This window comes from Phaseolus vulgaris, chromosome 10, assembly GCF_051622355.1.
Source record: "Phaseolus vulgaris cultivar YP4 chromosome 10, ASM5162235v1, whole genome shotgun sequence".
Taxonomy (NCBI): Eukaryota; Viridiplantae; Streptophyta; class Magnoliopsida; order Fabales; family Fabaceae; genus Phaseolus; species Phaseolus vulgaris.
Genome location: NC_143507.1, coordinates 27,385,816 through 27,398,214, shown reverse-complemented (window position 1 = coordinate 27,398,214; position 12,399 = coordinate 27,385,816). Strand labels below are relative to the sequence as shown.

At 45.2% G+C, this 12,399-nt stretch overlaps 1 protein-coding gene across 1 annotated transcript; it reads left to right on the top strand.

Moving 5' to 3' along the window:
• The first annotated feature begins 11,028 nt into the window (after positions 1–11,028).
• On the top strand, positions 11,029–11,718 carry LOC137816661 (uncharacterized). The gene has a single exon (XM_068619905.1). The coding sequence runs from the start codon at positions 11,029–11,031 to the stop codon at positions 11,716–11,718; it is 690 nt and encodes a 229-aa protein (XP_068476006.1).
• Positions 11,719–12,399: the final 681 nt, after the last annotated feature.

Sequence of the window (12,399 nt, the reverse complement as noted above, 5' to 3'; positions counted from 1 at the left end):
GTCACCAAGGCAAGGCGTCACCTAGGTGAAGGCGTCGCCCAACCGGGGCGTCGCCAGATCAAACATTACTAAAGCGAGGCAATCACAGTGTGGTTCCCTGATACCCATGGGTAGGAAAGACCATGGAGGGAGCGACGTCGTGGGGAGGCCTCAGGTCCCGATGATCCGGGAGAGTGATAAAGAGAAGAGAAAGGTGGCTTCAAGGCCATAGTAACAACACCAGTGTAGGGCAGCCTGACTCGTGAAGTACCCCTGCCGCCCCAGAGACGCCTTGGGACAGATACGACTCAAGAGGAAGGTCAAGTCCAGGGTAGCCGGGTGCAGGGTACGAGAGGAAGGCAGATACGCTCTCAAAGTGAGTGACTAGATGATTGGGGGCACGAGTTGGCACCCAAAAAGTCACCCCTTGCGCAGTAGCACTCCCAGGCAGGAGGACTCACACGTAGAAACGTCCCCAGATGGGCAGAAACGCCCCAGATGGGGTCATGACGTCGTGAGGCCCTCCACGTGTACGACAGCCAGGTCAGAATAGAAACACCCTTTAGTCAGGTACCAGGTAATTAAAGTCATTCAATGCAGTTTTCGTTTCGAGCGTTCAGGTACTATAATGGCTCTCAAGCGTTTCAACGTCTTAAATGCGCTATGTTTTCAAATTAGACGCCTTAATTGAGCGCGTTACGTTCGTGATTAAAAGCGCTTTAAGGCGCTTTAAATGCTTGGGTAGTTTAAATAGCGCTGAGAATGTTGGGAACGGGGTTCGAAAGTTTTGGCAAATTTTCCCATAATACACTCCAGTTGCTTGCTCGAAGTCGTGAGGCTACGCACAAGGGACTGGAAAAGAGGTTGTTTGCCAGAGTGAGAATATACACACAATACACAGTTCTTTTTACCACCTTTAGAGTGCCATACACGGTGCTCAGATACGGAGGTGCACAGTTTTGGTGTTTCTTGCCAGCTGACTTGAGCGTCGGAGTGCAAACGGCCGCTAGGGCGCCCCTTTGTCCTCTTTTTTGCAGGAATCCACAGGTAACCAGTGGGAAGGAATCCCTAGCTGACGATTGAGGTCGCGCACAAAGACGTCACAGGTCAACCGGACGGAACAACTTCCTCTGCAGGCTCGAGTCGTCTCTCCCATGTGATCTCGAGACAGGTGACCCCTTATTCCCTTGGAGGTTGGGTGGTGACTGAGCATACTCCTCTCTTTGTCTTGAGGTTGTTCTCATAGCACCTCTTGGCCTCCTTCTGATCAGACTTCATGGTGATCACGACTTCTTCAAGGGAAGGCAACTTCATCTTCATATGCCTTGACAAGGTCACTGCTCCAATCCTGTTCAAAGCAGGTCTGCCCAAAAGAATGTTATAGGCTGAAGGAGCATTAACGACAAGATACCCGATGTTGGCGGTGCGGGACGTTGCGCCATCAGTGAAGGTTGTCCTCAATTCTGTGTGCCCCCGCACTTCCACCTGATCTCCTGGGAAACCGTACAGACATCCAACGTAAGGCCTCAATTAGTCAGGGGACATCTGCAACTTGTTGAAGGTCGACCAGAACATCACGTCGGTCGAGCTTCCTTGATTAACTAAGACGCAGTGTACCTTTCTGCCCGTTCTCACTACTGAAATCACCACAAGGTCATTGTCATGTGGGACTATGTATTGCAAGTCAGTCTTGGTGAAGACAAGGTCGGGCTTGGGCTGGTCCGATCTATGCGCTTCTATTGTCATGACTCCTCTGGCGTATTTCTTACGTTGAGAGGCGGTACACCCTCCTCTCGAGAATCCTCCAGCGATGGTGTTGATCTCTCCATGTATGGGCACCTCGTGGCCTTGATCTCCTGTTGGGTCCGTTGTTGTCAGGGCCCCTTGCAGCTCGTGTAGGTAGTTTTTCAAGAAACCGCCTCTTACCAGTTCATCCAACTGGAACCCCAATGTTAGACAGTTGTATAGGTTATGGCCAATGGCTTGTTGGAACTCGCACCAAATGTTTTTACTGGGACCTAGCCTCTTATCGGTCTTTGGTGGAGACTTTAGTTTGCTGGCCACGTCCGGGATGGCAATCAGCTCCTTAAGGTCCACTCAAAAATTGTCTCTGGGTGGGGTGTTCTCTCTCATGTGTCCCCTGGTTTTGGGCTTCCTTGCTTCGTACGATGGTTGTGCTCCTAATGCCTTCTTCTCCGTCGTGGCCTCATGCACTCTCATGGGCTGAGGACGACCTGTTCCCCGAAACGCTACTGCTTTTTTCTGTGACCCGATCCTCTGCGACGATGTGTGCCACAGCTCGACGCCTGATCTCGCAAAACGTCTATAGGCAGCATCTTATTAGTGAGTCACTGAAGGGTCCTGGGAGCACTCCTTTGGTGAAGTCGTGCACCGTCATGGCTTCATCCTTAGAGTGTAGTTTCACCTTTTGTACCCCAAACCTATTTAAGAACTCTTTCAATGACTCACCCTAGTATTGCCTTACGTCAAAGAGATCGTAAGAGATTAAAGGGGGAGCGCGGTTGATAATGTATTGTTCTATGAACAGCGTTGTGACTTGATTAAGCGAAGTAATATGTCCATCAGGGAGACTGACGAACCAGTCCAACGCTGCGCCTGCCAGTATGCTCATGAATAGCTTACAGTACACAGCATCGGAGCCTCTTGAAAGCATCATCTGGGTGTGGAACGCTGTGATATGCGCCTCTGGGTCCTCTACACCTATGAAGGTGACCTTCGGCCCCATGAACGTGGCTGGTATCACAGTTTCCATGATCACCTGAGAAAACGACATGGGGTGAGCCCTAACTAGCAGGGGCAGGGATCGCACATCCATGGTGCGTTCTCCTACATTCTGCAAATTCCTGCGCATTTCCTCATTGGTTCTGCGCAACTCTTCGTTGTTTGCATGTGACGCGGCCAGGTCGACCTGGAAACGATCCTGATCAACCTTGGACGCTGCTACCACCTCCTGAAGGGCACGTATGGTCTCCATGGATTGTTGCATGGCGATCTTGTCCCCTCTTGCGGATGCAACAGATCCTTGTCTGGCGCTCCTCATATTGCTAGGTGATTCTTAGCACGATTATGGATGGGACCTAGTTTTATCGGGCTCCACGGTGGACGCCAAATGTTCTCGCTGGTTGACTTGGTAGCCGGTTGACTCTAACAACAGCTTCAGGCCCCGCCTGTCTCCTCCTTCTCTCGAGCTTCTTTAGGTTGAAGAACTCTTTACCTGTAGAGACAAAAGGGCGCCCTTACGACCGTTTGTACTCTGACGCTCAAGTCAGTAAGGGCTAAAGAAACAGTAATGTGTGTAAAGCAGTTTTAGTCTTAGAAACGGCGTACGTTGCTAGGGTTCTTACCACCCTCTTTATAGGTTGTATCTAGGGTTACTTTTGTGATGTTCCCACGTCTCTTGGTGGGCTTAGGGTTCTTGGGAGAATGTCCTTGCACCACTATTACACAATCTTAGAGTAATCTGGTGCATAGGACTTCCATTTACTAGAGTGCATATACCTAACAGCATAGCCGCCAGGGTACCTACTCATGTACCAGCGCTGCGGCATCATCTGTTTTGTAGGTGCCCTAAGTATTCACGTGCATGCATGCAGTCTTTCCTTGGAAACCCTAACCCTAACAGGCCTTAGCGCCTCCAAGGAACACTTGTTTGTGCCGTACCTGAATGTACCATACACACCCCATGTATGATCCTCTCGTGACTTAGGTCTTTTTGGTATCTAGGTGTTAACTCATACTTGTTAGAATGTATGGCTTTAAACTAGAGGGGGGGGGGGGTAAATTGTTTAAAGAGGGTTTTCACAAACTTTTTAAGCTAGAATGAAATTCTTTGCAAGAAACCAGATTAGGAATTCAGTTAGCCAAGAAACAAAGCTCAAAACAGTAAAGCAATAGAAAAACAATTGGTTGTTTCGTAGAAACAATCGATTGTTTATACCAGTAAAAATAACAACAACTGAAATTAAAGAGTTTAAGGAAGAGAGAGATGCACAAACAGTTTATACTGGTTCACTCTTAAACCAAGAGCTACATCCAGTTTCCCATAAACCACTGGGGAATCCACTAGGTAATCAAAACCAGATTACATACACACACTACCAAAGAAGTGACCTTGATCCCCTCAAGAAACACACTTCCTTTGGCTCAGCACACACACCAAGAATGTTGATCTTGACAACTTGAAGAGCACACAACCCTTCTTGGCTTTACAAAACCAAAATGTACACAATTTTCAGAACGAATTACACTTGTTACAGAATCAACTCAAATTAATACAGATGTAATCCCATTCCACTTCTCTCTTGAATAACCAAAGGTTAAAGTGAAAACTCAAATGTTTGAAAAACTCTTTGAAAAACTCAAATTTGTTTTTCTTTCTTGTTGTTTGTTATAAAACATTAACAAACTATTTATAGTATTAAAAGAATGGTCAAAGCATTTAAAGCAGGAGTGTATTCGGTTATAAAAACGTTTAAGGCTCACTTAACTAACAAAACTGATTCTGTTAGAGTTTTCAAACAAACAATCGGTTGAAAGAGCGAATCAATCGGTTGTTTTGGTTTGACAACAAGTCAACCATCCAAAACAGTTTTCAAACTTTTTCAAAAACACCTAAGTATAAAACAATCGGTTGTTTCGACAAAACAACAGTTGTTTTTCACTTAGTTTGAAAAACACTTTAAACTTAAAAGATTTGAAAACACTTAAGCTTTAGATTCAACAAAGAGTGGATTAAAAAGATAAACTATCCCAGATCCTATTCTAAAACACATCAGCAACTTCAAGCAACTCCAGCCTTCCATCAAACGCTAGGATTTGGATTCTTCACAGCTTTGATCACACTTGATTCAACAATACTGTTTGTGGGGCCCAGCTTATGTGGCCCATTATTATTGTTGAACCACCGACGACCGATGTCCGATGTCTTTCACTGCGCTGATGTCCGATGTCTTTCTCTGGCGCCGATGACCGAGGTCTTGGCCAGTACACTTCTCAACATGAATTACATCTATACAATATCTAACTTCTAAGCTCGACCAGTCGGAAGATCAAAGAAGATTGATTTTTTCTTCCAAATATTTGTCACAAATGACTTTTTTTTTACTTATCGAAGGTGTGGTCTATGTTATTTACCTTTTCGTAAACCTCAACACCAGTCAATGGAGTTGGTGGACTACTAGTCTCTTGATGTCCAATAAGGCTTTTTTCAACCTCCGGTAAGGATGATAAGGCTTTTTTCAACCTCTGGTAAGGATGAGGACTTCTAAGAAACCTCTGATGCCAAAGATATATTGTCTTCCTTCAATGTTTTTCAATTTTTGAGAAGCGGTGTCTTCTTCGCATATTGGACATGCTTTATGACCCTTAACACTATACCCTGATAAGTTACCATATGCCGGAAAGTCATTGATGGTGCAAAATAACATGGCATGCATCTTGAAAGTTTCATTAGTAAATCCGTCAAATACTTCAACACCTTGATCCTACATTAACTTCAAATCTTCAATTAGGGGACTTAGATAAACATCTATGTCATTTCCTAGCTGTTTCGGATCGGATATCATCATAAACAACATCATGTATTTTCGCTTCATGCACAATCCAAGAGGTAAGTTGTAAATAACTAGTAAAACAGGCCATGAATTGTGATTCGTACTCATATTACCAAACGGGTTTGTTCCGTCTGTAGCTAAACCAAGTCAGATATTTCTTTATTCTTTACCAAACTCTGGAAACTCATCATCAAATTTCTTCCATTGAATAAAGTCAGCTGGATGTCGATACATGCCATCACATTTCCTCTCATCTGCATGCCATCTAAGATTCTTAGCATCGTTTGGGTTTGCAAACAAACGCTTCATCCTTTCAATGATAGGAAGATACCACATAATCTTCATTGGGGGTCTATGTTTTTCTATCTCTTCATTAGTATCCTCATCTTTTTGTTTAAACTTATAACGTGATAACCCACTCCTCGGACAACTTTCCAACAATTCAAAATCTTTTATGTATAATATACAATCATTAGGACATGCATGTATCTCTTTATACTCCATACCCATTGGACAAAGAAGCTTTTTGGCCTCATAATTACGATTAGGTAGACTATTTCCCTTTGGAAGCATATCCTTCAACAACTGAAGCAATTTCGTGAAGCTTTTATCAGTCCATTCATTTATTGCCTTTAAATTCATCAATCTTAACACCACTGACAACTGTGTAAAGTTAGTTGATCCAGGATACAATGGAGTCTCTGCGTCGCTTGACATATTTCCATATGCATGCACTTCTCCAAAAGACTCAACTCCCACATCAGGAATCATGTCCTCCAATTGATCATCATCTACATCATGACCACATCACGCATCGCTTGACATATTCTTCAGTTACAAAAACACGTGGTAAATTTAATAATTCACCATGCCATGTCCAAGTTGTATTAGATTGAAGAAACCCATCACATAGAAGGCGTTCCTTGATTTTCTTAACATCTAGTATCCTTCCATTCAAACAGTTAACACATGGACACCTGATCTTTGCTCCATCATGACCACTATTATTTGTGTTATGTTGCGCAAATTGTATAAATTCTTCTACTTCTCTTTCGTACTCATCACTTATGCTAACAGAATTAATCCAATTTCGATCCATTATATTTTGTAATAGCCATTCAGGTGTTTTCTAATGAGTGTTCTATCTCACGTGCTTGCTGATGGTAGAACACCCCCAGACTCAATACTAGCACGTATCAATTGTCGAGGGTCGAACACCCTCGGACTCAATACCAACACGATAATTCTATTCTAAACTAAAAACTAACATAATATAAATTAATAATAAATGCAAAATAATATAAATTTAAAAAAAAAATTATAATAAAGAAAAAATAAACAAATTCATAACATTAAAAAATTCAAAAAAATTTAAAACACCACTACCCTTGTGCGGGAATGCCACATTGGTGAAGAGTTGCAAGGGACGGGCAACAATGGTGGCGACAATAGACATGATAGTAGTGACGGAGCAAAGCAAAAACCTACACAAGCAGCGACGAAGGCAAATAAATAGTATTTCGAGCAATGCAAAAAAACAAAAATGTAAGAGAAATGAAAAAAAAATTATAAACCATTGGTAAAGAAGAAAGAGAGCTCCAACAAACTTACAATGGCACGACAACACAATGAAGCTCGCAAAAGAAGAGAGGAAAACCATAGCAAAAACAGAGAGAAAACGTGAAGTGCAAAGAAAAGAAAGAAAGTATGAAAGCGTAAGTGGCGCGCTTCAGAGTTAGGGTAAAAAATAATTTAAGAATGCAACTATTTGTAATAGTCGCATTCTTAAATCATGCACTTTGATTTAAGAATGCGACTATAGGTAAAGCCACATTCATAAATCACAAGCATTTTGCAATCGCATAACAAGAGTGGGAGTTGAGGTTTCTAGCCACACTAAGTTCTTCTTCAATGGAGACTACATTTTTTTATCTAAAACTCATCAAAAGAATTTTTGGAACAAAATAATGTTCCATGTAACACCTAAAAATGCAACTTATAACTATTATCCATACAATATTCAAATAAAAAATTGTGTTTTTATACATATTTGAAGTTTATTAATTTCTTTAATAGATTCACATTTTCAATTATTTGAGGTGCTCAAGTATTAGGTTCATGTATTCTTAATTTTATAGATATTTTTTTGATCCAAACTATTTTAAGTGAAGACATAGTTACATGAATAAAAATGTCTCTACATTATATCATTAGGTTTATCATTCATCAAGAATTTTTAGCATGCATGGAAATATAATCATTCAATTGATTTTATAAATATTTAATCATAATCCTTTAGAAGTATTCTATTAAACAAAATTACTAGTCAATTTAAATATAATACGTTCACTGATTTTATTAGACAAATGATTATTCTAACTAAAAAAATGCTTTTAACCTTTGTGGATATATTTAACAAATTATTTATTTCTCATTGATTGACTCGTTTCGCTGTTTGACTTCAACGGTTGCTTTGACCCTTCTATCCTCACCTGAGAACTGTGCCTTCTTCGTCAAGAAACTTCTCACCTGCAAAGACAAAAGGGTGCCCCAGCGGCCGTTTGCATTCAGACACTCAAGTCAGTATTAGGGCAAAGAACACCAAGTGTATAAAATAGCTTCAGTCTTAAAAACTGCGTACCTTACTAGGGTTCTTAGCACCCTTTATATAGGTTGAAACTAGGGTTTACCTCTGTTCTGTTACCACTGTCTAGGGTTTTTTGGGAAATGTCCTTATGCCGCTATTGTGTAATCTTAGCGTATCTAACATATGAACTTCCTTTAGCTGGAGTGCAACGAATAATCAGAGTGGCCGCCTAGGTCCCAACTTGGTGCACCTAATATCCAGCGCCATCTGTTTCGCGGGTGCCCTAAGTACCACGTGCCATGCATGCAAAAATCCTAATTCTAATGGGCCCATACGCCTCCTAGGATTATACATGGTGTTGTGCCTTCATGCGTCATACACACCACGTGCATCGATCCCTCGTGACTTAGGTTTCCCACATATCTTTTGCCTTTCCGACGGCCGATGTCCAATCTTCTCCCTCAACTAGCGAGGTCTGATATCGATCTCCAACATCAGGCTTAGGGTAGCAACCTCAAAGACTGACTGATTCCCGGGTATGTGTCTGGGGCCCACTTCGCGTAGCCCCCTCCCATTACCAAGTACTGGTGCGCGATGTCTGAGGTCAGCCTGTGAGTCCATAACCGAGGACCGGTCGGGACAATTTTTAAAATAATTGCTTAAATATATATACATAGAGTATTCATTCTCATTGTAATAATTCATTTTTTTGTCAAAATAGAATTTTTAGATAATCAATTATTTTATTAAAAAGAAGTAATTATCTCTAAGGATAATCGATTATTTTACTCAAGATAGTTTATTATTGATCCGGTCGGTCATCCGTAGTCGGTGACATCAGCAACAGATAGCCACGTGGACCGTTCTTAGTGGGACACGTGGGCCAGGGAAGCTGATGTGTCTTGGAGAGGGTCACCCGAGGGGTGATTGGTGATCAGGTGGTGATCGGCGGTCAGAAAGGATGCGCGATCATTGTCTAGATAAGCGCCATGAAGCAAAGGGCGTGGCGCTATGGGGGACCGATCGGTCGTCTGGGGTGAGTGACGGTCGTCGGGTCTTTGTGTTACACGCAGTTAAGCTGGGAACGAGAGGCGATTCCCGGCGAGAGCGTTGCATATGAGCCTTGTGTGGCAGAGTATCAGATAAAGGAGAAGTTATGTGCTTTGTAGTGCCGTACATGAGAGTGGCCTAAGAGAGCTAGCAGCCAGTCGGTGATTGGTGCTCTCTTAACCCATAACGTGCATGGAGCAAAGCAGAGATGATCGTTCACACAGTAGGTGACGCCTGGTACGTGCGCTTAGCCAAGCTACACCTGGTACTCATGCTGAGGTTGCGCGAGACACCTAGTGAAAGAAACACGCTAAGTTACTTCGTACAAGAATAACTTAGGCGCGCAAACAGAGTATATAAAGGCATTCCGCGCTCAAACAAGGGGAGGTAAGATTCATTCTTGCAAGTGACTAGTTTACACACAGAGAGAAAGAGAGAATCACAGAGTGCACACGAGTCTTGCTGAGATTTCTAGTTCTTAGTTCTTTGGTGGTTTTGCGTGGTTGACTTGAGCGTCGGAGTGCAATCGGCTGCTAGAGGCGCCGTTTGTTGTGTTTCGCAGGTTCGCTTGAAGCTTTTGGGAAGTGCTTGGAACGTTCTTGCGGAAGACAGAGTTTGACGTGGCGAGTCCTTCGACGATCGAATCACCTGCAAGATCATTTGGTGCCCACCGTGGGGCCCGTGTGAATTTGTGATCCCATCCACGTTGCTGTTAGATTTCGTTTGTTCTTGAGATTCTTTGCTGAGAAAATGAGGAAGACAAGGCAAACTTCACCCGTGCCATCAGCTGAAGAAGGAGCTGTGACAATGGCGCAAGTCTTGGAAATGATGCGAGCGCTGCAAGATGATGTGGCAGCGTCAAGAATGGAGCAAGAAAGGATGCAAGCGGACTTGGCTGCATCACAGGGCAGGAATGAAGAATTGAATCGAGTTAACGAAGAATTGCGCAAGACATTGCAAGCGCACAAGGAACGGGTGGCGGAGGAAGGAGTGGCGCCGCCACCGTCTCCCCCCAGGACTTTCCCCATGCCTTTCTCATATGAGATCTTGAGTGCAGTGGTGCCACCAAACTTGGTGGGGGTGAAAGCCTCGTTTACAGGGGTGGAGGACCCGGAGATGCATCTGATAGCGTTTCACACCCAGATGATGCTTTCTGGGGGCTCAGATGCAGTGTATTGTAAACTGTTCATGAGCACCCTGAGCGGGATTGCTTTGGAGTGGTTCGTGAGCCTACCAGATGGCCACATCACCTCGTTTAAGCAATTCTCGAAGTTGTTCATGGAGCAGTATATCGTGAACAGGGCACCCCCAGTAGTGTCGTATGACCTGTTTGACGTGCGTCAAAACCAAGGTGAGTCCCTCCGGGACTACCTCGGTCATTTTGGAGCTCAGGTGGTGAGGCTGCCCAGCAAAGACGAAGATATCCCGGTGCATGCGTTCAAGAAAGGGGTTCTGGCGGGCCCTTTCAGTGAATCTTTGATCAGGAATCGCCCTAGCACCTTCGCAGAGATTAGGCGTCGTGTTGTGGCGCACATTGTAGCAGAAACAGCGGTTTCTGAGAAGAGGGGAAGCGCGATCCCGACCAAGTCGCGCGCAGCACCGAGTAGGTCTCAGCAGCCGATGAGGGTGCATGAGGCCAAAGAAGGAAAGAAAGCCCAGGGGAAGCCTCGCCCTTACGAGCCTAGGAAGGACCAGGGCAGGGGGCGCGCGAGGGAGAGCAACGCGCCTCCCAGTTTTGACTTCGTGGTGGAATTGGCGGAGCTGATCGCCATTCCAGCCATAGCATCACGATTGTGAGCACCGGAGAAGACCGACAAGGTGCTGGGAAGGAAGAAGAACATGTGGTGTGAGTTTCACCAGGCTTACAGCCACTCACTCCAGACTTGTTTGGCGTTGCGGCACCAACTCGCGGAGTTGGTGAAAAGTGGCTTTCTGAGCGATTACTTGCGGGAGACGCAAGGTGATCGGGCGTCGGGGCCACCAGCGGAAGATCCGCAGCACGAGGTACCGGTGCACGGGGAGATGCACACGATCGCGGGAGGCTTCTCTGGAGAAGGGTGTACGGCCTCTCAAAGGAAGAGGTACGCGCGCTCGGTGATGGCTGTCGACTCAGTGGAAGAAGATCATTCCCCCGATGTTGACATTACCTTCACCAAGGCAGATCTCCAGGACGTTGTGCCTCACGACAACGATCCTATAGTTATCTCCCTTGTCACGACATGGAGAAAGGTGCACAGGGTCCTCGTGGACCAGGGGAGCTCGGCGGACATGATGTTCTGGCCGACATTCAACAAGTTGCAGTTGTCCCTCGATCATCTAAGGCCATACCCGGGGTGCTTGTATGGCTTCGCAGGGGACCAGGTGGAGGTGCGAGGCTACATCGAGCTGAGAACCACGTTCACGGATGGGACCGTGGCTCGCACCGAGAAGATTAAGTACCTAGTGGCAACGCCCCATCCGCCTACAACATACTGTTGGGAAGACCGACACTCAACAGGTTGGGAGTTGTACCCTCGACGAGGCACATGAAGTTGAAGTTGTCGTCGATGGAGGGGGTAGTGATCACCGTCAAGTCGGACCAGAAGGAAGCTAGGCGCTGCTACGAGAACAGCCTCAAGCAGCAGAGGAGTGTGTGCCATGTTACCTCCACACCACCGCCGGGTGTGGACGAGAGGCGATCGGAGGTGGAGATGGTAAGAGGTACACAAGGTGAGGAAGAGATGGAGGAAGCAGTGCCGGGGGGCTCGGGGGTGGCCCGAGAAGAAGCTGAGAAAGAGAGAGTGATCACACCCTGCGAGTCAGGGATCGCGACCCCCAGATCGGCTAGAGACGCGGACGGAGGGGCGATCCCCCGGACGTGGAACGCCACACATTTAAAGTTCTATTTCAGTTGAAAATGTAAAGTAGTCGCGCCTTCGCGCTAGTATAAATAGTTTGAACAGTTCAGGGGGCACTCTTTTTCCCATAAGAGGGTTTAAATGAGGCCACCCAATAAAAAAGAAGTTATCAGTATAAAAGTTTGCAAGTTTTAAAGATAAAATCCTCCTCTCCCCAGGCGCGAGCGCAGGTAATCGGTTAGGCCTTCCTCGCCCCAGGCGCGAGCAGGGCAACCGGTTTAAAGTCCTCCTCACCCCAGGTGTGAGTGCAGGCAGCTAAGGTTCGAAAAGTCAGGGGTGCTAGTAAGCCCGAGAAGGGAAAGGAAGGATTTCG

What these genes read in the sequence shown, in the direction of transcription:
- LOC137816661 (XM_068619905.1), top strand. Translation starts at nt 11,029, where the DNA reads ATGTGGTGTGAGTTTCACCAGGCTTACAGCCACTCACTCCAGACTTGT.